This window comes from Bidens hawaiensis, unplaced genomic scaffold (genome assembly GCF_021521415.1).
Source record: "Bidens hawaiensis isolate Kalapana, Puna unplaced genomic scaffold, B.hawaiensis_p1.1 tig00012605_1, whole genome shotgun sequence".
Taxonomy (NCBI): Eukaryota; Viridiplantae; Streptophyta; class Magnoliopsida; order Asterales; family Asteraceae; genus Bidens; species Bidens hawaiensis.
Window position 1 is genome coordinate 267,791 of NW_027492035.1, and position 25,417 is coordinate 293,207.

Sequence of the window (25,417 nt, forward strand, 5' to 3'; positions counted from 1 at the left end):
GCTTACATAATAAACAAATACAAAAATGAATACAAACAAGACCCGAAATTGACGAATGTCACACGTGACGTACATGTTATAAAGGTGGCTTTATTCAAAAAGGACATCATGGGGCTTTTTCTCCTCTCCCATTACACAAGGTCTAAGAGAAAATAGATACCGTTGGAAATCTATAAAATAAAATATTGTGTAATAACTGTCATACGCAGAGAAAATCCATAAAATAGAAAGTTATAAAAATATAACAATCAAAATAAAGATAGCAATGAATTTTAAATATAATTTGCTAATTCAAAGAATTAACTTTTAAGAGATTTGCAATAAAGAAAAAACTAGACGAAAGTGGAAAAAACAATTGAACATTGCATCGTTTAGACGTCATTGATAAAGTGCATAAAAGGTAAAAGAAAAGTTAATTATAGAAGTATTCTAGAAACACAAGCACAAATTTAGAAGGCTAGTTTTATTCATGCTCATGCCAACTCCTCAATTATTTCTTTTTCCTTCTCCAAAGGTAAGTATTGTTTTATTCATACTTTATGCAATATGTTACATAAGACAAATACCAAATAGGCACGAACCTAATTTACTTAAATTTTTTATTAGTTTAATTTTTGTATTTTTAGGGGTTGTTGCTAATTACCCAACTAGATAAGTCGCAACGGGGAGCGACTTTCACATTTTATTTTTTTGTAGCGTCCGTATTCAAAGAGCAAACGTGTTCTTCTCCAAAAAATCATTACAAGTTCAAAGCCACTTCATAGTTCTTCCTTCCGATAAGCTGGTGATCGTTTCCCTACCAACAACACAACAAAGTTGAAGTAGAAATGAACATGAATAAACTTTTAAAAGGTCAGCTTGCACCTTGGTGAAGAAACAGTGTCTTCAAATTGTAAGGAGCCGTGACGGTGGAGTCACCGTCCCAAAACAGCTCTGCAAATTGCCGGGCCGCAGCTTCGTTATTATGATTGGAGTCAAAGAAAAAGTAATCACTGATATTATCACATAAATCAAACTCTGTTACTCCTCTCTTCCCTCCACAGCTGTAAATGCCTCCAAAAGGACCACTCCCACAACAAGCACTGTCTCCTATCTTGAAACCTAATTCATACAAGATTTTAGCTACCTCATTAACACTAACACAAATTATTATAATAACCGCTTGTCCGTCTATTCCGACCAAAAAATGAAATCTACCATATTTTGATGGGTTCTTCATCCTGTTGCCAACCTCCGTGTTGATGTCGAATAATGAGTACATGAATCCTTCTAGCTCTTTCTCCAGTTCTACAAGTTTCTTTGAAAGTTGCTGATTGTGCATGCTTGTTATGATATCAAGCTCTCCATTGCATGTATTCCCGGGTCGACCCGCACGAATGCTTGGCCAGCAGGTTAATGGTGCCACTGTAGTGATTGCAATTTTCCTTCCTCCTTTTTCATGGATTCCCTTTTTAGTAAACAAATTAATTACTTTTGTTTCAAAAAGAAAGAAAAAAATTTCATTAATAAGTAATGGCGAATTAGATATTACCTTGAACACGTTCGTTAAGTTCCCGATCACCATTCTTATGTATTGTTCATGTGTGTACGGATAAAGTATACTGTCATTGTTGCCGACCGGAGCTAAATAGTCGTTGCCACCGCAGCTAAACAAGTATACGGCATTGGATAGCAGCTTGTCCGTTTTCGAGTCGCCTAAATTCTGCCTAAAATGTTTCTCCAAATCGCCAAAATACTGCAGTTGCGTTTTAAGATGAACTACCTACACCAAATTGTATTTGAAACTAATACGCCATTAATATTAAGAACATATTCCAATTCAAAACTGACACAATCCACAATAGGGATGAGATCAATACGGAACCATGAAAATAATGTTACAAAATTTAAGGAAAAATGGATACCCGATTACCCATACCGATAGTACAGAATCTATAGGTATGCTACCGGTACTCATTACAAAATACCTATTTTTATATGGTATCGGTACCTTACTGCTAAAGGTACCGAAAACACTGATACTGAATTTCTGGAAAAGTGGACACTAGAAGGCACCGTACCAATAGCGTACCGGATCTATTGGTATCGCTGGTTACAAAATGTGATGCCAAATTCTAAAAAAGTGGAGATAAAGTATTTAGATAAAAGTATTTACGTGTTTCTGGTTACAAAATGGCCATCTGTATGGTATTAAATATTAATTGTTAGTTTGTTACCAAAAATGGTAATAGCAGTGACGACGTAATTATGGAAAGTTGGGTACCAAACAAATATAAATATAAGTACTCCGTACCAAATTATCCACATTAGGATATATACTTACAAATCCAGCATGGGATTCAACTAAAGCACCTGCTCCACCCGATGCAAAGTTTGCTCCAAACACAAACTCACTATTCCGGGGGTCGAGATACGTCGGGATAATCGGCAGTCCCGCATACTCAGCTGTTAAAACACTAGAAATTGAAATAAGATCGAAGCTAAGAAAAAGATTAGTGAGCTCGCGTTTAAAGTAATATTCTGACCAATGAAATCAGGGATGAGACGGCCATCGGAGAATCTGCCAGATGGAGGATCAAAGTATGAGATGCCGTACGGCCAGAAGTTGGCTTGGAACTCTGGTGTGGTGTTTATGTAGTTGTTGTTTCCGGGATCGTAAAGCGAGTCACCGAAGATGAAGAGCGCAATGCGTTCAGAACTCGAACCCGAGTGACCTTTGAGCAGAAGCAGAATAGATACAAGTAAAAGTGGGATCTTTGCAATAATCATTTGTATAAGCAGATTGTGAAAATAGGATACTCGATACATTCCAGAAATATGAAGTGGAGTGAGGATAATATATTTTATTGGTTCACCGACACCAAGCAACTTGCACTTGTATCTATATCAAAGGGGTTGCTCTGATAAATTATCAGGCAATTATTTTATTTTGTAGTTGAAACATTTAGTGCCTGCTCTTATGTTTTTTTGCACATGGTTCCACATATTAGTGTAAATGAGACAAGCTCGAGTTTTGTAAAGTTATTAATAAGTAATGTTTGAGCTTAGGAATGTTCTTTAAACTCGAATCATTATGTGAACTTGTGTTGTTAGTCGATTTAATACATTTCGTTTGGTTCTACTTGCATATTGCCGTTTAGACTCCGCGTTTGTATTTTTGAACTTTTTGTGTAAGTAATTGATTTTTTTTAAATCACGTTTTTTTTTCAAATTAATCACAACTAATTTTATCTCTAAAAATTAATCACATATAAGGTTTTCTCCGATACAAATGGTGATTTAAAGTTGGAAGTATAGGCATGTAAGAGAAATGTCAGTATCAGAAAGAGAATGTCTAAAAAAAATACAATTCTCATTGGGAATGACGATTTTCAAAATAAAAAAGTATCATTGACATTGCTAACAGCGATTTGTACCAAAAATAAAGTGTTGCCATTTTCAATGGCGATTTCTACCAAAAAGTAAAAGTGTTGCCACTACCAATGGTCATTTATGCCGAAATGTACTTGTTGCCCTTACAATTGACAATTTTTGCAAAGGTTCACGAGGCTATGTACAAGGTTCAAGGGCTTGCCCAAAATTTCTCATGCATTGCATTACAATGATTTAATTTTTGTACAAGGTTCACAAGGCTCTACAAATGTCCACAGTTGTTATATAAATAATAGTCTATCTCACCGAAAGTCATTCCTACCCATTCCAAGTAACATAACAAACTAAAATGTTTGTTCCTATTATTGTTCAATTATATTGAGGTGGTAATGTATCATTCGAAAAAGAAATGATTTCATGTGAAAGTTCCACGAGAAATGATTTCGTGTGAATACTACTGTTATTATTAAACAAGAGTTATCATATGAAGAATTTTTGGATTTGATTTGTCTTCATCTTCAAGTTCAAAAAGATTTTTTTATAAGCTAATTACTTTGAAATTATACTATAGTTATCAAGATTATTTTCAATTATCGGAGATATTCCATGACCCGTTTTATGAATGCAGTCCCAAAGCTTCTGATCACACCGTCTTACTCATAATCACACACCATCTTTTAATATTTCCGGGTTTTGAAATATATAATCGGCTCTATGTTTTCCACTTAGAAACAATAAATCGTTAATTAGCGGACCATCACTATAGCGAACCACCTTTCGTAGTGGCAATTAAAGATTAATAATGCAAGATGGTTATGGTTTTTGAAAGTAGGAAAGAAACAAACATATGGATATCTTTATTGAATGTGGTTGGACTTCAAAAGAAAAATGTTCCATGGTTTATTTGTGGAAATCATTGTATAAGGAGAATCTTGACCCGTGAATAAATGGAAGGAGATTGCTAATTGGAAAGACAAAATTTTATCTTTTTCAGACATTACATAAAATCGTCTATTGGAGTGTCAATCATTTTTTTTTTCAAAAATCGCTTATACAAATGGCAATTCTTCTTTATTTTTGTAGAAATTGCCATTGGCAATGGCAACACTCCCCTTTTTTGACGGGACTCGCCATTTGTAATGGTGATTCTTTTGCTTTTTATAGAGATTCTCTTACACACCTATACTTCCAACCTCAAATCGCTATTTGTATTAGAGAAAACCATAGATGTGATTAACTTTTGAAGGTAGCATTAGTTAATCGCCATTTGTATTGGAGAAAACCTTGTTTTCCAACAATTTTTAAACATGATCGACTTTAGAAATAGTTAACGGGTCAAAGGGTAAAATGTAGCTCTTAAAGTAAATTCAAAATGCATAAAACCTCCTATATGGTTTTATTAAGAATGAGATTATCGTTTATCATTGCAGCAATACCATCTTAATCATTCATACTTAGACTTCTCCTAAATAGGCCTATTCCTAACAGATTGACCCCGAATGTGTGTCGTCTGACTTGAGGTGGATTTTATGAATTCTTTTCCAGCATGAGTGTTTTTTTATCTCACAATCATCATTCTATCAACCGGATAGCTTTTAGAGCATCAAGGGTTTCAAATAACTAGCATTAGTTGTGATCAATAGTTTGAAAAAAGCATTATTTAAAAAAAAATCGTAAGTAATTGGAGATGGCATTAGTTACCTTTTTGTTACTCTTTGCATACAAACGTCTTGGTTCGTGTAGGCGCAAAAGGTCAAATCCTCCTATTTGATCCCATTTTCATTTGTAGTTGTAAATTGTATTATATTTCTTCCAATTACATGTATAAATGCGTGTTATTTGAAACCCTTGATGCTCTAAAAGCTATCCGGTTGATAGAATGATGATTGTGAGATAAAAAAACACTCATGCTGGAAAAGAATTCATAAAATCCACCTCAAGTCAGACGACACACATTCGGGGTCAATCTGTTAGGAATAGGCCTATTTAGGAGAAGTCTAAGTATGAATGATTAAGATGGTATTGCTGCAATGATAAATGATTTTCTCATTCTTGAAACCATGCCACCCCAGACCAGTAGTTTTAATTATAAGTTATAATCACAGTGAAAAGTGTATAAATCCAATTTTCTTGTATGTATTTCACACATACTATTAATTCATATATCAATGAAGGATAAAGTGTATAAAAATAAATGCATTCGGTATTACACATTTTTGTCATTCTTGAGTTGAAACAAGGTCTTCAAATTGTAAGGTGCGGTGACATTGGAGTCCCCACTCCAAAACAACTCTGCATATTGGCCGCAGGCAACTTCATTGGGATGAGTAGAGTCGAAGAAAAGACAGTCATCAATGTTATCACACAGTTCAAACTCTTGTATTCCCCTTTTACCTCCACAACTGTATATTCCTCTCAAAGGGCCACTACCACAACATGCTCTGTCTCCTATCTTAAAACCTTCACATCAAAACCAAAATCCAAATCATGAATAATAGCAACAGTAGTTTACGAATTCAAGGCGTGAATGAAAGTCATATCTGGATTTACCATATCTTGATGGGTTCTTCATGCGCTTGCGAACCTCAGCGCTGAAGTCGAATTTTGCATACATGAATCCTTCTAGTTGTTTCTCAAGTTCTTCAAGTGTCTTGGAAAGTTGCTGATTATGTAGAGTTGGTATGATTTCAAGTTCTTGGTTGCAGGTATTCCCGGGTCGTGCTGCTCGAATGCCTGGCAAACATGCTAATGACGGGATGGTAAGGATTCCGATTTTCCTCCCTCCGTTTTCGTGGATTCCCTTTAAAATAGTAAATAATTTCATTGCAGCATTAATACACAGACAACATTTATTTGAATTTCAGTTGAGTTCATAAAATCTGAATAAATGTGAAAATGACAATTGTCAACATTCAAAGTTGCCAAGTTGGTAAACCAGATATAGAAAATTTCAATCATTTTTTTTTAATATAACCGTAAGTTCTATTCATTGTAAGTTTTATTCATTTTAGTGTTGAAGTAGAAATGAAATATAGTAAATATTTGTTACCTTGAACACGTCACTCAAGTTTCCGATGACCATTCCCACATACTGTTCATGTGTGTAGCGATAAAAAATACTGTTGTTGTTGTCGATAGGAGCTAAATAGTCGTTGCCGGTGCAGCTAAACAAGTAGACCGCATTGGACAAAAGTTGATCGGTTTTGGCTTCACCTAAATTCTGCCTAAAATATTGTTTCACTAAATCTCCAAAGTAATGTAGTTGTGTTTTAAGGTCAACCACCTACATCCAGTTGTAAAATCTTAGAACTTAATGCATATTTAATTATTAATAAATAAATATTGGAAGCCATACATACAAATCCAGCATTAGTTTCAACTAATGCACCGGCTCCTCCTGACGCAAAGTTTGCTCCATACACAAATTCTTTATCTCGGGGGTCGAGATACGCTGGAATGAGGGGCAGTCTCGCATACTCAGCTGTTAGAAGATAAGGGGAGGCTAATAGAAAAGCAAGAAAATTCAAGATATGATTGGTGGTCATTTAAGATGATACTTACCGATGAAATCATTAATGAGACGGCCATCCGAGAATCTCCCACTTGGAGGGTTGAAATATGAGATGCCATATGGCCAAAAGTTGGCTTGGAAGTTGGTTGTAGTGTTTATGTAGTTGTTGTTTCCAGGATCGAAAAGGGAATCACCGAAAACAAAGAGCGCAACATGTTTGTTGACATGCCCATGAGAGCTCAAGCAACCAGTAAGCATCAAACAAGAAACCACAAGAAGTTGGATATTTGCAACAGCCATTTGTCTAGTAGCATTTGCCATCAATTATCAGCATATTTAACAGGTAACTAAATATCTGGTCGTATTTAAGTCTTTGACCCAATCAACATATTTAGCAGCTACTCGAACCACACGTTGAACAATTTGAACAATATATACTCAAATGATAATAATATATATTTATATATATTATTTCTTTACAATATAAGATCAAACATAATTATTTCAAAACCAGCATGAAGTTCATTGAATTAGTATTCTATATATAAAGATCGATATAGCCAGAAATCAAACATAATTATTACAAAACCAGCATTGACTTTTTGGTCCAATAGCATGGGGTGATGGTTAAGACTTGGGACCCTTGATATAAACCTGACTTTAAGGGGTTTTTCTACGATGATGAATTTCCTCCTTGATGGTGTTATTGGTTAAGTCGGTGGTCGTGAAGCGTCAAAGTCACTAAGTCTGTATAGACGACTAACATTCCGTCTAAAAAAACTCACTCAAATATTAAGGGTAGTTCCAAACATTTAAAAAATGACTTAGGGAACTTGTTATAGACTTTAGAGTTGACAACTACCTTTTCATACCTAGCTTTAATTGTCTAATCCAACTACTTTATATAATCATCAAGTATTTTATAGGCCTTTTTAACTACAAGATTTACACACAAGAAGGTATCTTATTAATCATATAGTTTAAAAATGGGTCAACAGAATCTGTTTAGTTAACAAAGTGGTTATACTAAAGATATATATGTGAGTCATGTGACGTGCCAAATGAATTCATATTATGATAATTTATTATATTATGAATTATGTATGTATTGTATTTAAACATACAGTAAACTTTTATTTTCGTTCATGTCGTTTGTTTATTTCCCCAAACAAATATTTTCTCGTTCTCTCTTTTTTTTTTTTTCGATCCAACTCACTAACAACGTTAGTTGTTCTTCTGTTAAGCGAGGAACACTTAAGTCCCTTTAGTTAGTTTAATATACCCTTGATTATTTATATTATCTTTTATACCCCCATAATAACCCCTGCTTCTTGTTCTTCAACATCGGTTCTTCACAAACGTTTCAAACCCTAGATCAAGCAACAACCTCATTCGCCATTATCAGCCGTGAGAGGTACCCCCATTCTCGGATTCTGATGATGAGAATAAACAGATCTAAAATTCCACCAGAATGTAGTTTAAATTTAGTTTATTTGAGTTTGAGGCAGAACAATAATTATTTATATTAATAATCAGTGTTGGCTTAATAATGCATTCTCATGAATTTGGAACATTTGACAAATGTTTACTAATTTTTGGCAGAATTTGAAGATCACTTTTCACCATCCTCGGATTTGAGCCCCAGACGTGTGACTAACAGTTGGGACATGGTAATTTTATGTGCGGCGGAAATATTTGTTTTATAATAGAAAACAACTTTAAAGTTAGATAAAACAACGATTCATTTCAAAAGGGATAAATATCCTAAGTTGGCTATAATACAATAGTTGTAACTTTCAAAATTCATTTTTCTTTTTTCTTCTTGTATAAGGATTCATAATATTTTCTGTTGTAAGGCTTTATCAAGTATCTAAGAGTTAAAATCCTTTCAACGCCCAGCTACCCCTTGTTACTCTTCCTATCCTTTTGTACTGTTACATGAAATACTTTTAAAGTCACATGTTGGTGTATGTAAATAACGCTATGGTTTGACTGAATAATAAAAAAACTTGACCAACCATACAGTGGGACTATTTCACCAAGTATACAACTTCCACACTAGTATTATACTCGGATTTATCAGTATCTCCTACCAGCCTGTTGGGAATTTCGGGTCAAGTGCGTTACTTGGTGTGCAAGGCTAAGTAGCATGATTTAAGGAGTCGATAACTATAAACAATTAAATGAGCTCAGATTTAATTGTTAGTATAATTATCATGTCCTATTATTTAGCAATCCTAGTTGTAGTCTAAACATGATAGGTTAGATTATAAATACCCGTGCTTTAGGGTTTAGAGATTGTAATTTGAGCAATTGAGTTTTGTGAAGTTTCTCAATAACAAACGTGTCTGAGTTTGTGTTCGATACCTGGTACCAATTTCATTACAGCCATGTTAGAGCATTTCATCTATAACTTGTGTATACCTTGAATCCAACTATGCATGCTATTATAATCTGAATTAATGTTGTCTTGTTAAACTACCTTATGTATCAAATGGTTCTAAAACATTAAACTCATTTTAACATATATCACATTTTCAAGTTTTTGAAAGAGTTATATTCACCTTGTAGTAAATCTTGAATGATAGTTCCCCGTGGCAACGATTTATGTTTCTTGACCTATAGTTAAACCACAATGTTTGTATTAATCATATAGATCTTTACACGATCTAGTGTTATATTTCTAGATCTTTACGGATCTAGTTTTCTAGGCTCAAACCATGAATCACTGGGCTCGTTTACGGGTTTAAACCATTTATTGAAAAGGTTAGATTTTCCATTTTGACCATTAAATGGCCGTATTAGGGTTTGATTTGCATTTGACGTTCTATCTAATGCTTATCAAACTTGGCTGCGAAGAAATCATTTGACAAACCGTCAAAATGATTAGATAGCCTGTCTAATCATCTTAACAGTCACAACTAGGGGTGTCCAAAGTACTCGACCTGAACCCGAATAAGTTAATTAGGTTTAGGTTAAATAGGGTCAAAAAGTATTATTCGGGTTATTCAGGTTAACCCAAATTGTTAATAGGGTCAGGTTTCGGGTTCATTTTTGAAAAAAAGAATCGGGTTTCATGTTAACCCGAATAACCCAATTAGCGTTGATAGTTAACTTTAAATATAATATTGAGGCAAAGGTAAAATAAACACTAAAAGTCAATGGTAGAAGTTTTATAGAGGGTTTAATTATTATTTTTGTTTGTTAACGCTCGTTTACGATTGTTCATTTAAGTTTGTTTATGTTTGTTCATGTTCGTTTACATAGTAATAGAAAATTATTAAATATTATTTGCATTTAGAAATTATATTAGCCTAATGTGTTTTATATTTGTTTATTTATGTTCGCTTATGTTTGATTGTGTTCATTTATGTATAAACATATATGTTCATTTATCTTTGATTAATTATGTTATTTATGTTTGTGAACTGTTTGTTAAGATTTTAAATGAACAAACATAAACGAACACGAACATGTTCATATTTTAAGCGATCGAACATGAACACAAATATTTGTTCGATTAAGTGTTTTTGTTCGTGTTCATTTAAAGTTAAATGAACGAATGCGGGCATGCCCTTGTTAATGGTCGTTCAGTTCGTTTGCATGCCTATATGTAATTATAAGATAATTACTTGTGAAAGAAATTGAAAATTGAGTGGAATGAGAAGTCTTGCAACTCACAAGTTAGAAACACAAAAATCAACTTATAAAAATATAAAGTAACATGGTTAACCCGATTAACCCGGATAACCTGACCCGACTAACCCAAAACCCAAGTAACCCAAACCCAATTAAGTCGGACCTTAAAAAGGTCAGGTTGGGTTCGATTTTATTTTTTTAAACCCAACCCAATTAACCCAAAACTCGATTGGATTGACCCGATTAATTAACACCCCTAGTCACAACTTTGCTAGGTTGTATGCTTTAAGCCCTTTTTTTATCTTTTGGTTCCCATCTTGAACTATCCAAGATCATTTGTAAATAATTTTGGTACTTAACACATGGTTTGAACAAGGCTTATGAGAAGCTAACAATAATCAAAGCTTAAAGAAACTAACATGAAATCATGAAAGCATTACCTCAGGCTAGCTAATGACTAACTTATGATCATGATATTGTTATTAGCAAACCTGACAACTTTCGAGCAAATGTTTCACACTTGCAAACTAGGCTTAGTGATGAAGAAGAACACCTTAATCCTATTAACTTGCTTGTGGTTAAACAAACCACCAATAGCACCAACTTTCTTCTTTGATTTGAATGTATAAGGGCTAGAAATGATTTCTAACTATTTGGATTAATTAAGACTTGCATGGCATCTCTTTGTATAGCTCAAATTGTTTGGATAGGAATAAGTAAGGGTTCAACAAGTAACCAACAAACTGACAAAAATAACAGTACTTATCCTTTAGATGAGCCGTCACAAGGTTGTTGGCAAGATTAGCAATTTGCCAACTTATGGAAACTGCCAACCTATTTTGAGCCCTTATATGAACCGTTTGAAATGGGTGGTGTTGGTCAGCTGGTTCGTCTAACCAACTTTTTGGATATTTTCATTTTAGTTCTTTGAATGTTATACTTTGGATTATTTACTCTCAGGCCCTTCAACTTTAAAATATTCTTTCTGAACAGTTTTTGGTCGCTAGGTTGATACATATTAATAATCTTATTTTTTTATTCATTTTAAAGTTGCAAATGATCGTTGTATTTGGTTATGAACCACTGTAATTAATGTGTTATGAACGTCCTATTAGGTGGGTTATAGAATGAGTGTTTGTGTGTGTTTTGTGCGTATGACTGTTGTAATTGATGAGATTATTTGATGGCATTTGGCCGCTGTTTTTGGTGCATATAACAACTTTATTTGATGAAACTATACACACATGAACCGTTGTTTTTACAATGGTCATGAATTGCTTTAATGCGTTTAAATTTTTCCAAAGGCATTCATAATGAGTGTTTGTGTGTGTTTTGCGCGTATGACTGTTGTAATTGATGAGATTATTTGATGGCACTTGGCCGCTGTTTTTGGTGCATATAACAACTTTATTTGATGGAACTATACACACATGAACCGTAGTTTTTACAATGGTGATGAACTATGTGTTTAAATTTTTCCAAAGGCATTCATTTAATGTGATCTTGATAATATTTTTTAACATTATTTTTTTTGTAGCACGCACATTAAAATGGTTCAAAAACCACTTTATTAAATAATAAAATAACCGCTTTAAAATTTTCTTATACTAGTGTTTACTATTACTAGTCGTATTCTTTGACCAAGTGCTAATTATATTTTTTGAGAATGAAAATGACAAATATATGCAAACTTAACCATGATGAGCGGGGAAAAATTGTATGGCCATAAGAAAACAATTTTAGAGTAAAGCACATGACAAATATTAACACTAATGCGCATAGGGCTGGCAAAATGTGTCTAATTGTGTTAAACAAGTCAAACATGATTAACACATGTATCAATTACGAACACCACACGATTAACCATACATATCATTTACCCAAACACAAGCATGAATATGTTGATAAACAGGTTAAGTATAATTGCTAAAGCAACATGAATGACACAACATGACCTAACCAAGATGACATAACATATACAAGACTATCTCCAACAAACCCTTAAACTTCTAGAAATTTAAAGAACATGACAAATACATAATCCAAAAATTTAAAGAAGTTGACCATAAGAACTTGACTTTGAAACCATAGATTTATGGCAAATATAGAACAAGAGCTTGACTTTAAAGTGCAAGAACTTGGCAATACATAATCCAGCAACTGCAAATCGAAATATAGTACAAGAACTTGAATTCAAAACCACCATAATACAAAATACAAGAACTTATGACTTTTAAAAACCATCAACTCATATCAACTGCAAGCCGAAATATATGAACCTGCAAATCGAAACATAGCAGATTGAAATTAAACAAAAGATGTAGTTGCGACAATCGATGGATTTAAACGAATGCTAGAGTTTTAGGATATAATAATTCGATTGCTACTATTTGATGGGTTTAATTGAGTTATAAGTATCGAAGATTCAAATAAAGTGTCGAAGGATTTTAGAATTTTAAGATATCTAATAAATTTAGAATTTTATTAAATATTTAAATAAGTTCAAATGTGTCATAAGCATGATAGGCAAATTTCAGCCTGTCTAGACACGATTTTTAACATGCCATAAACGTATATATGACACGAAACCTGCTTTAATCAAACCCAAACCTGTTTAACTTCGAGTCGTGTAAATTAATAGACTCCTGCACCACAACATTGACCCACTCTTGCATGATCAGAAGGCTTTCCACACTGATAACAAAATTGATGGCCACACCTGCAACAACAAACAAAACTCATCATCAATCAATCCGATAATCATGTAACAAGAACCAACCATTACCTGCAAGAAATGTGATTACAACCAGCAACTCTTTCCACATAAAAGCTGCATTTTGAGCACTTCATCCATTTTTGTTTATTTGCAAGATCCATCAACAATTTTTCACTTCCCTTCCCCTCCTTCAAGCTCTGCAACTCGACGCAATTCATCTCACAATGACATGCAACCTTACGCTGCGCACAAAACCGCCGGTTGCAATACGGGCATTCTGATGACGTTACTGCCACACCACCATCATTCACCAACAATGCAGAGCAATCTTGAAACGGGCAGTAAAATTTATCAGATTCCGTAATCATAGATTCACACAGAATATTCTCCCATCTTCCCAACACTTCACTTGGAACAATGAGCCTGCAAGCTTCGGGTCCGATCACCTCTTTGCAATTTGGGTCAGGACACTTAACCATGGCTCTATTCTCTTGGATTTGGGCTGCCACGTGCCCACGGATACAGTCTAGGCAGTATAAATGATGACAAACATTGGTGTTCTCAAAAATCTCGGACGCCGCCTTTGTGTCCATGAAATGGCACAGAAGCTATACGCCGGCAACTTCCTTGCTTCAGACGATGACATCAAAGGCTGCTTCGATGATGATGATGATGTGTTTTGATTAAGTGAGAATGGGGAAGGGGTTAGTGATGCCTTGCTGAATAATAATGCCTCTTGAAGTTGGAGATCTTCTGCATATTTCTCATCAGAAATAGGAAGGTTTTCATCATCGCCGGTAAGATCCATGACGTATAAATCCTCAACAATGAGGTAAGGATCAGAACTTGAATTACCAGTCATGTTCGTTAGGCTGATTTGCTTTGTATTGATCTGCTCTACAATTTATAATAAAGGGGCACACGACACATACTGTCGGATATTTGTCAAACGGCAGTTTTGACCAATATTTTTCAAAGTTTAATTCCCTACTTTCAAAATGGTCATCAGGGTATTTGTCCTTTTTATGGCCTACTTTCAAATGGCCACTTGAAGGTGTAAAATTAAAGGGAGAGCTATATAGTAGTATGACTATGACCCTCTATATAGATGCATATTGCATAGGTAAAAGTAAAACCAATATACATTATGGAATATCAACAGGTTACCGTTTTGTATACTACTCTATTCAGATTCCAAGACATCGATTATCATAACTTACGTACAGCAACTTTAGGCATGACAGAAATGAACTTAACTGATACGTTATAAAAAATGTTTATAAGGGTTTATATCCTATAGTTTGCGAGTAATTAATATTATTAGATATAATTTATTATTTTACATTATCACCTAGCAAACTATTTACTCCAGTAAGCAATAAGTATTATTCAATGCAAAGTTAAGCATATTTATAATAATTTCATTACCTTCTCAATCTCTTTCACCTTCCGGCAAACGTTTGATAATCACTCGAATATTTGGGAGAAAACCCATATAAAGTTTTTTACGTAGAAAAATATGATATTATTCAAGTGAATATTTCATAACTAAATATGAGTCATTATGCATGGTCAATGTGTAATGAGGATGCACTATATTAACATGAGAGCGGAGTCTACACACATGCAACTCACTCTTATCGTATCTACGTTTCTTAGAGCATCCAGTTGGCAAGCGACGTGCAGAGAAGGACGGATAGATGTGGGGCCCTTTATATATTATATTAATTAATAAAGAAACAAACAAGTTTAAACATTCTAGAATTTTAACAATCAATTGATCAAAATCTATTTCAACTTCCATGAAGGGGTTTTTGAGGTAATCTATTTGAAGGAGACTAACCGTATTTCGTTGGTTGCTGTTTGACGGCGGAGAGTTTGAATCAATCAAGTTCTGTTCAAGGGGACGGATATATGGTGATCATTGTTCAGCAACTTCAGATCTAGAATGGGAAAAACAAAGGTGGAAGGAAAGAGGAGCAGTGGTATAATATAAAAGAATTATGTTTTTTTGTTGAAAGGCAACTTTATTAGGTGGTTAATATAATTAATTAATCTTGCTGGTCAAATTGGTAATTATCCATAAGCATGGTATAGAGTTTATTATTTATTTGTTGTTGGTTAAGGGGTCATTATGTAAACATGACACGGTTTTCAAATTAGGGTTGTGACGTTTGGCGAATTGTCGTGTCGTCGATATGTACATCGGCTTTATATGCCGATCATCACATAACATTTGAATAAGTGTCTTGTTCGATCAATAACACAAGTTTGTGTTTCATCTCTTGTTATTCTTCCATGTTATATTCTTGATTGATGGAATTGTTAACTTGTGATCTCCTATAGAATCATGTTAATTTTTTTTCTTTTCTTTTTCTGTTACACAATGTAATCAACTGTTACAGAATATATCATCATGTTACAGTAACCAGCTGTTATAGAATTATACCCACACACATGTCTAGACGATTTTCCAAAATACTAAACATAAATACATGCATGATGAATTAACAATACGAACTAGCTGCTTGACAGGCCCGGTTCTTGGGCTGTGCAAACCGTGCAGTGGCACGAGGCCCAAAATGCAAAGGGGCCCAAAGGTTTTTGGAATAGTATTAACGTTTTTGAAGTAAGAAGGGTGAAGAAGCACCATCGGAGTTTTCTTAGGCGGCTATAGCGAGCAGCCATTGGAGCTCTGTTCTTTTGCTTGTGACTGTGTTGGGGAAGAAGAAAGACGGTTAACAGATTAGGTTTTAAGTCTGGGCTTTATGTTAAATAGTTTTAGGTCCACTATTAAATCTACTCTTTTAAAATAAGTTAAAAATATGTATCAAAAAAGCTTTTTGGGACGTGCAATTAACATCAGTAAATACTAACTCAATACATGGAATTTAAACATTTATATTAATATCATATTTATTGTCTTATTGCATTATTACATTACTTACTTATTTGGTTTATCATTTAGTAATTTGTATAATATGTGTTTTTTTTATCGTATTGTCGTCACAGTTAACAATTCATTTAATGTAATTGCGCTATTTCATGATTATATAAATTAATTACATTTAATTCTATCGTTTTAACTATTTTAAGTGTATATATATAGGGTAAGGTTAAAATGAAAACCCACTTGAGTTGTAAAAACCCGCGAAAACTCTATGTAACATCGTTTTTTTTTTGTTACATTTAATGCAAAACATCGAAACAAGAAAAAAAATGTTTTGCTATTTTTTAACATTTTTTTACTAATTTTTATATATGTTTTCAGAAGAGAGAAAAAGTTATATTTATATTTACACTTTTTATTCATTTTAATTGTGGACCACAAGATTTAAACATTAATTAAAAACATGTGGTTGAGAATGAGTTTCTAAAATTTTCACAACTCAAGTGGGTTTTCATTTTATACTTAGCATATATATCTATATATATATATATATGTGAGTGATATTTTGAGAACCATGTTGAGTTTTAAGAACTCAATTCTTAGCCATACATTTTATTAAATGGATTGGATTGTGTGGTTGAGATTAAATCTGACTAAAAAGTCAAAGTATGAGAGAGAATAAAGTTGTAAGTGATTATACTAATTTTTACGTCCGTTACACATGTATAATAAGTTGACTCAGCGCGTAAAAAATTCTGTAATTTTTTACGTGTATTTAACTTACATATATTACGCATGTGTAAAACAAACTCGAAAAAAAAAATCGTTACACTGAGTTCTTTCGAGTTCTTAAAACTCAAAGGGGTTCTCATTTGAAATCTCCCCTATATATATATATATATATATATATATATATATATATATATATATATATTTGAGTCAAAGTGTACCAATATTTTCGAAAGTTTTAAAATAACTGATTTTATAGCTCTTTTAAGTATAAGACTTATAAAGTTCATTTGATGTTTACCCTTTCTAAGATGAAACTTAATGTTTGAAACTTTAAATATGTTTCGTTTTTGTCTAGAAATCATGTCTTCCGTTCCCAAATAAATACAAATACCTCTCCCATTCCCAAACGCTAGGAGAGCTTCAAGATTCACTTAAGTAATTTCAATTATTTTCATACACTACTTTTGTTTTGTTTATTTTATAACAACTGTATACGTATTGTGGCTTGTTGATATATAACTGATGAGTTTATATTACAAAGAGGAGGCCCAATTTTTTTTCGCACGAGGCCTAAATTTTTTTTTATCATTTTCGAGGACGGGCCTGATGCTTGATGACATGAGCATGAGGCTAACAAGTACAGATTGCCAAAGTACACAAGATGCTTACCCGAATGCGATGAGGCTGAGAAGAAGTCGGTTTTTAACACAAACTAATGATCGATGGAAAGAGTTGAGAATCACCTGCCCTCCAATAAATCAATAATATTGGTTCCTAAAATATATAGGTTTTCATGCCAACCTGTTTCACGGGTTTTAATTGATGGGTAATACACTAATACCTGGACCGACCCGATAATCGGTTTGACATGAATTGTGGGACCGAGTTGGCATACGGTTACAGTTTCATGGGTCTAGCAGTACGGGTGGGGCATTCCTAATCAAGGGTACGCAATTCACTAATTCTAAATTTTATAGATGTATTGTCAAATCTCTAAACTAAGTAAATTAATGAAATAATCAATAAAATGAATTTACCACAACTCAGGATGCTCTTGTTAGAAAATCAAATAAAGCTAAGATTTGTTACCATTTTTCATATTTCTTTTAGAATTCATTAATTGGGTTATCCTAGGCTCTGATCACAACGGGATCTCAACAAATTAAAATTTTAAAACTTAATGATTTATATAAGCCCTTAAACTTTTAACCCAAGATGACATGGCAAAGATCCGCATCTTATTTTTGGCCAACTTTTAAACCAACAGCTTATTTTAAATATCTCTTTGTTACCAAGAATTTTCAATGAATATAGAGCCATTAACCTTCTTTTTTTCTTTTTTTTTTTTACTTTGGTTTTTTAATTTTTATAGATTAGCTTATTTTTATTTTTAAAATTTTTGTTTCTTTAAATCTAGTCTAGTAGTCTAATTCTGATTTTTATGTAATTGGACGATGTGACAGTTGACTAAGTAATAAGGGTGTCTAAGGGCGCCACTAGCATTGGAGACAATATAATAAAATTCACCAAAAAGTAAAATTTATCAATCTAAAGTTAAACAAAGCATTCCAATATAGAACAAGAGCCTGACTTTAAATGCTCAAGAACTTGACAAATACATAATCCAGCAACCGCAAACTGAAAAACTGTATCGTACAAGAACTTGGATTCAAAACCATAATGCAAAATACAAGAACTTGAATTTTAAAAACCATCAATTTATACCAACTGCAAACCAAAGATGGCAACCTGCAAATCGAAACATAGCAAATTGAAACCAAACACAAGATGTGGCTGCATAATCGATGGGTTTAAACGAATACTAGAGTTTTAAGTGATAATAATTTGATTGTTACTATTTGATGGGTTGAGTTAAAGTATGGAAGATTGCTAGGATTCAAATAAAGTATCGATGATTTCAGAGTTTTAAGATATTTAATAATTTTTGAATTTTATAAAATAAAATATTTAAATGGGTTTAAATATTTCATAAATGTGTTAGGCCGGTTTTAACATGTCTAGACACGATTTTGAACGTGCCATAAACGCGTCGACCTGTATATGACGCAACCTGTTTTAATCAAACCCAACCTGTTTTAATCAAACCCAACCTGTTTTAACTTCGTGTCGTGTTAACGGATTCGTGCACGGCCTCGGCCTCGTGCAAATGTTGGTCCACAACAACGATCCGAGTAATCTGAAGGCTTTCCACACCGATAACAAAAATGATAGCCACACCTGCAACAACAAACAAAACTCATCATCATCATCATCAATCAGTCTTAAGTATGCACAAAAATCATGAAACAAGAGCCAACCAATACCTGCAAGAAATGACATCACAACCAGAAATTTTTTCCACATAAAAGTTGCATTTTGAGCACTTCATCCATTTTTTTTCCTTCGCAGATCCATCAACAATTTTTCACTTCCCTTCCCCTTCTTCAAGCTCTGAAACTCGTTGCAGTTCATCTCACAATGCCATACCCTTACACTGCGCACAAAACAACCTGTTGCAATGCGGGCATTCTGATGACGTTACTGCCACCCCACCATCATTCACCAACATTGCCGAACAATCTTGAAACGGGCAGTAGAATTTATCAGATTCCATAATTATAGATTCACACAGAATATTCTCCCATCTTTCTAACACTTCATTTGGAATAATCGATCTGCAAGCTTCCGGTTCGATCACCCCTTTGCAACTTGGGTCAGGACACTTAACCCTGGCTCCATTCTCACTGATTTTAGCTGCCACGTGTCCACAGATGCATTCTTGACAAAACGAATGACGACAAACGTTGGAGTTTTCAAACATCTCAGACGCCGTCTTTGTGTCCATGCAAATAGCACAGAAGCTATACGCTGGCGACTTACTTGCTTCAGACAATGATATCAGTGGCTGCTTCGATGATGATGATGATGCGTTTTGAGTTGGTGAAGATGGGGAAGGGATTAGTGATGCTGTGCTGAATGTTAATGCCTCTTGAAGTTGGAGTTCTTCTGCATATCTCTCATCAGAAATAGGAAAGATTTCATCATCGCCGGTAAGATCCACAACGTATAGATCATCTACAATATGATAAAGATCAGAGCTTTAATTGTCAGTAGTCTCCTTTAGGCTGATTAGCTTTTGTATCAATCTGCACAACAATTTATAATAAAGGGGCATGCGACACATACCGTCATGGTATTTGTCAAATGACGTTTTAATTACTAATCTTCAAAGTTTGACCCCCAATTTCAAAACGGTCGCTGGGATATTTATCAAACGGCTGTCTTGACCCAATATTTCTCAAAGTTTGACTCCCTACTTTCAAAACGACCGTTGGGGTATTTGTCTAACGGCCGTTTTGATGGCCTACTTTTAAATAAATGGGGGTGGTGTAGGTATAATATGACCCTTTATAAATGCATAGTGCATAGGTAAAATCAATAGAGGTTATGGAATATCAACAGTTACTGTTTTGTATTCTATTCAGATTCCAAGATTATAATTTGCATCATCTCCTAGCTGATTATATAAACAATAATATTATTATTCAATACAAAGTCAAGGATTTTTATAATTTCATTACCTTCTCAATCTCTTTCACCTTCCGGCAAACGTTCGATAATCACTCGATTTGGGAGAAAATCCATATAAAATTTTATACGAAGGAAAATATGATATTATTCAACTGAAATGCTGAATATTTAATAACTAAGTAGATGAGCCATTAGGCCCATTATGCATGGTAAATGTTTAATGAGAATGTACTATTAGCATCAGAGTCTGCACACAACTCACTCTTATCGTAGTTGCACCTTCCTTTTCTATGTTTCCTAGCTGGTCGTTCCACGTTCTCGCCGTCACTGTCACCTGGTATTTGTATGTACTGTGGTTCTTGTAAATCCATCTACAACAAATTGGTAAATGCCCATATGCATGTTAGATTTAGCAACCTAAATTAACATGAAAACAATACACTACATTTTTTTAATATGAAATCATAATTCAATATCACCCATCAACCTAATCGAAAACACTATAAGATACATAATTTAATCAATTCAAACATAATGCAATATTTAACCTACCGCTATTACACGTACATTTACTGAAGGTTTTCATTTTCATGAAGGATATCCTTAATCAAAAACACATAAGATACATGATGCATGACGGAGAATTATGTAAAGCTTTTTCGTTCTATTACACACAGTGCTATAAAATTATACATGCATACATCCATACATGACGAACATATCCATATTAGCAAACCAAATTAATTTTCAATTCAAACATAAAGCAATATGTAACCAACTGCTATAGAATAAAAATACCCAAACTTAATTAAACCTAATTCATCTGCCCTCACATTCAACAAAGTAAGTTCACTTTTTGGCACCACCGCCTTGGACACCGCATTTTCAAGTTCTACAACTCATCGAAGTTTTGGTACCAATTTTATATCCAAGCCCCAATTTTGGCGCGTCTTTGGTTCGACTTGAGGAAAGAACTAGTTCCAGTTGAGGGATTCGATCCAATTTTGACCCATTCTGATTCAATTTTTTACTGTTTTTGACCCATTTTTTGACCATAGCCATCTAGTTTGACCAGGCGCGATTTTTACATTTACAAATTATTTATACCCATACGATTTTTAGTATATTCGAACTAGTTGATGATACATGATCCTCGATTACGGATTACAAATGAGAACAGCCCTAATGCGTACCTGAATGAATGCGATGATGAGGTTGAGAAGAAACACAATCGCAAACAAACTTATGCTTGATGAATGATGATCGATGGAAAAGCTTCAATATACTCCTAAATTGTATAGGTTTTTATGCCAACCTGTCTCCCGGGTTTTAATAGAGCTCCGCTGGGTGATACACGGTCCGACCCGATAACCGATTCTTCATCAAGTGTCGGACCAGAATGGGGGCATTCGGGGTCAGTGTTTTGAAATCCGGACCGGACCGGCCGGTTGGACGGGAACCCGCTGCACTTACCGGTCCGGTTTGGAGTAGTCAACCCGTTTTTTAAAAACCTGGCCGGTTCTGACTGGTGGCGGTCGGACCGGACCCGGTGAACCGCCGGGTGAACCGGTAAACACATTTTTTTATTTTTATTTTTCAGTTTTAATCAGAAAAATCAAAATCTATGAAAATTCAAACCCTAAATCGTGGCCCATCCCCGTTTGGTTATCATCGTCATGTAAGATTGTTAATATCATAAGCGATGGTGAACAATGGTGAATGTGGGCGGCGCTGGGTTTTTTTTAGGGTTTGAGAAGTATGCTGGATGTGGGCGGCTATCAAATCTAATTTTTAGGGTTGGGGTCTTGGGGGATGTCTTGCAGAGAGAGAAAAGAAGACAGCAGCTAACTTGAAAGCTTATTTATTATAATTATATATTATATTATTTTGTTTAAAGGTAACATAAATATTACCTTTTAGTCCATTAGTTTCTCTACATCATATATTTAATCCTTCAAAATTTCAACAAACATTAAATATTTCATCAACATGAATTATATTATATATAAAAAATAAAAATATTATTTATGAAATCCGGGTCAAACAACAGTCCGCCCTCCCGGGTCGGTCCGACCTTTGACCCGGTAAGGCGACTGGGTCGACGTCTGGGCCGGGTCTGAAAACATTGTTCGGGGTACACTTTCACGGGTCTAGCGGAACGGGTTCACGGGCTTGACAGGCACAAGTACAACCATTCACAATCTATTCCCTAAACTTCGTGAGTGGGTGTAGGGATCTCAGATCGGTACTGAAAATCCCGGTACCAAAAATCATAAATTCTTGATACCAGTACCGGTACCGAAATATTCTGTTCGGTTCGGTACCGGTATTGAAGGTAAAAATTCGGAAAATACCAGTGCCGGTACCGTACCGGCCCCGAAAATCAAAACTTTGGTACCGACGGTACCAAATCAGTACCGGTATCGAATTTACTTATCCCTACAAAAAAGTTATATGAAATGATTGTGAGTTGTGTGGTTGGTGGGCAGATGAGTGAAAAAAATGTTGCTATTCATTAGTACATTTGAAAAAATAATGTTAACCGCAATTAATTTTTTAATATTTTTTTTAAATTGTTATAATTGAAGAAGATAAAAAAAATAATTGATAAAAATATAAAAATATATTATTTAATTAAAAAGAAAGAGGTATATATAATTAGGGGGCTAGGGGACGTACCAAAAGAGTTTTTATGGTGGCATAGACGTCGGTGAGTCGGTGTTTCCTTGGTGGATATCTCAAGTTGTGACATATCATCTAAACCTTGTATGTATCAGTTAGTTTTCATTGAACATTTTGCAAACCATCATATTGTATTACACGAGTTAAATAAATCCAAGACATTGTAAACAAACATTTTCTATAAAGATCTGTATGTTAGATGTTATCAGTCATTGATGAAATAAAAAAATAAAAAAAATTTAATAACTGTAACTCTGTAGGTAACAAATAACGGAGATTTAAGATTTATATAAAAATATATATTAAGATAAAATATAACTGAGAATAAATTTTAGATATTTAGTTATTTAAAATCATTATTATTATTTAACAGACAGAGAGTTAGTTAATAAAAGAGAGACGAAAAATATACAAACGTCATCGACATGTGACAGAGAAAATGACAAGTAAGCAAACTTAATGCGCCTGAGGTGTTGTGTGAAACAAATCACAAACTTAAAGTAGGACATAGAACACCAACATCTACGGACACAAACATATACTAGAAATCATGGACACACATGACGTCCTTCATCATAAGGCTCTCCACACTGGTAACAAAATTGATGCCCACGCCTACAAAAAAGAACAAACCTCATCATCAAGCACTTTATTTATGCACAAAGATCACATATTCATATTAAAACATATATAAACCAACCAATACCTGCAAGAAATATGGTGACAACCACCAGTTTTTTCCACAAAAAGCTTGCATTTTGAGCACTTCATCCACTTTTGGTTCTTTGCAAGATCCATAAACAAAATATCATTCGGACTTTTCTCGCCCTTCTTCAGACTCTGATACTCAACAAAATTCATCCCGCAATGCCATGCAACCTTACACTGCGCATAAAACAGCCGGTTGCAATTAGGGCATTCGGACGACTTAATCGCTTCTCCACCATCATCCAACAACATAACTGAACAATCTTTAAACGGACAATAAAACTTATGAGACTCCATAATCACAGAATATTCTCCCATCTTTCCAACACTTGTTTTGGAACAATGGTTCTGCATACTTCAGGTCCTATAACTCCTTCACAATTCGGGTCAGGACATTTAACCTTGGTTACATTCTCCTTAATTTTAGTTGCCACGTGTCCATGAATGCAGTCTAGGCAGTACAAATGACGACAAACGTTGGTGTTTTCGAACATCTCAGACGCCGTCTTTGTGTCCATGCAAATGGCACAGAAGCTGTACCGCGGTGACTTACTTGTTTCAGATGATGTCATTAATGGCTGCTTTGATGATGATGAAGATGGGGAATGGATTAGTGAAGCTGAGCTGGATATTAATGCCTCTTGCAGTTGGAGTTGTTCTGCATATTTCTCATGATCAGAAATAGGAAAGATTTGATCATCGTCGTGAAGGGCCGAGAAGTATAAATCATCTACAATGAGGTAAAGATCAGAGGTTGAATTAACAGCCATGTTCTTAAGGCTAAGGCATGTGTATCGATCTGCTCTACTATTTATAAAAATGCATAGGTAAATTCAAAAGACGTTATGGAATATATATCTACAGGCAGGTTACTGTTCTGTATTCTATCTCCTTTCTGTTTTGTATTCCTATGCACTTCACTACTCAACTCGGCCAAATTAAACCAAGCGTACCGTCTGGCCATAAAATGAATTCAAAGTAGAAAGATTTACACCAAAAGATAAACAAATTCAACGATATCTACAACAAAAAGATGACGGGTCGAAGGAGTGGTGAAGATGAGAAGAATATAATCACCACGCCACTATCCGAGTATATAGGAAAGAAATTGCCAAAAAAATGATTTTCTCGTTTAAACGCGTTGGATGTTGTTAGGACCCTATGAAATGGTCCCATGTTCAGAAATGAGAGCCGAGTTTATGAGCCAGTGGTCTAAACGAACCAAAACTTCGAGTTTGGAAATGGGAGCCAAGTTGAGGTCCATATGTAGACCTCAACTTAGACATCAAAGATGATGAGACCCATTCCCAAAAGAGCAGGAAAAACCGACACGCAAAGGGAAAAACTGCCATCATTAAGTGTCGATTTGGATTTTGTACAAATGATCATAACGAATTCAACATCATTAAAAAAAGGAGCGGGCGATAAAGAAATAACTGACTGCAAAAGAGCCGAAGATAACAAAAAAATTACTCAAGATGAGAAGCAAGAAAGCCGAGAAAAAGAAAGCAGCTCACCGCATTTTGGAAGAACAACACAGGGCGTTGTTAGAACAACAAAAGAAAGTCGACTTGGACCCGTTTACGAGTTATTTGACTTCTAGGATTGTTGAGAGTTTAATATGCACTCAAGGTTG

General features: G+C 34.4%; 2 protein-coding genes and 3 pseudogenes across 4 annotated transcripts; all 5 read right to left on the reverse strand.

Moving 5' to 3' along the window:
- Positions 1-758: 758 nt before the first annotated feature.
- Positions 759-2,769, reverse strand: LOC143541450 (GDSL lipase-like). The gene is made up of 6 exons (XM_077034276.1): positions 2,526-2,769; positions 2,324-2,445; positions 1,532-1,762; positions 1,198-1,447; positions 865-1,101; positions 759-796 (listed from the first exon to the last, which is right to left on the reverse strand). The coding sequence occupies exons 1-6, from the start codon at positions 2,767-2,769 to the stop codon at positions 759-761; spliced, it is 1,122 nt and encodes a 373-aa protein (XP_076890391.1).
- A 2,809-nt stretch (positions 2,770-5,578) lies between these two features.
- On the reverse strand, positions 5,579-7,229 carry LOC143541451 (GDSL lipase-like). The gene is made up of 5 exons (XM_077034277.1): positions 6,934-7,229; positions 6,732-6,853; positions 6,422-6,655; positions 5,923-6,172; positions 5,579-5,832 (listed from the first exon to the last, which is right to left on the reverse strand). The coding sequence occupies exons 1-5, from the start codon at positions 7,202-7,204 to the stop codon at positions 5,579-5,581; spliced, it is 1,131 nt and encodes a 376-aa protein (XP_076890392.1). The 5' UTR covers positions 7,205-7,229.
- Positions 7,230-13,097: 5,868 nt separating this feature from the next.
- On the reverse strand, positions 13,098-14,128 carry LOC143541482 (E3 ubiquitin-protein ligase RSL1-like; annotated as a pseudogene). The gene is made up of 2 exons (XR_013136759.1): positions 13,308-14,128; positions 13,098-13,241 (listed from the first exon to the last, which is right to left on the reverse strand). The product of XR_013136759.1 is annotated as an E3 ubiquitin-protein ligase RSL1-like (transcript).
- A 4,864-nt stretch (positions 14,129-18,992) lies between these two features.
- On the reverse strand, positions 18,993-21,970 carry LOC143541452 (uncharacterized; annotated as a pseudogene). Its single transcript, XR_013136757.1, has 4 exons — positions 21,707-21,970; positions 20,654-20,762; positions 19,185-19,935; positions 18,993-19,098 (listed from the first exon to the last, which is right to left on the reverse strand). The product of XR_013136757.1 is annotated as an uncharacterized LOC143541452 (transcript).
- A 1,651-nt stretch (positions 21,971-23,621) lies between these two features.
- LOC143541453 (E3 ubiquitin-protein ligase RSL1-like) lies at positions 23,622-24,551 on the reverse strand (annotated as a pseudogene).
- Between the last annotated feature and the right edge of the window lie 866 nt (positions 24,552-25,417).

Coding starts and splice junctions, on each gene's coding strand:
- LOC143541450 (XM_077034276.1), bottom strand. CDS start 2,769: ATGATTATTGCAAAGATCCCACTTTTACTTGTATCTATTCTGCTTCTG. Junction 1,448..1,531: donor ACTTAACGAACGTGTTCAAG/GTAATATCTAAT, acceptor TTTACTAAAAAG/GGAATCCATGAAAAAGGAGG. Junction 1,102..1,197: donor GAAGAACCCATCAAAATATG/GTAGATTTCATT, acceptor TGTATGAATTAG/GTTTCAAGATAGGAGACAGT.
- LOC143541451 (XM_077034277.1), bottom strand. CDS start 7,204: ATGGCAAATGCTACTAGACAAATGGCTGTTGCAAATATCCAACTTCTT. Junction 6,656..6,731: donor TTGAAACTAATGCTGGATTT/GTATGTATGGCT, acceptor AACTGGATGTAG/GTGGTTGACCTTAAAACACA. Junction 5,833..5,922: donor GAAGAACCCATCAAGATATG/GTAAATCCAGAT, acceptor TTTGATGTGAAG/GTTTTAAGATAGGAGACAGA.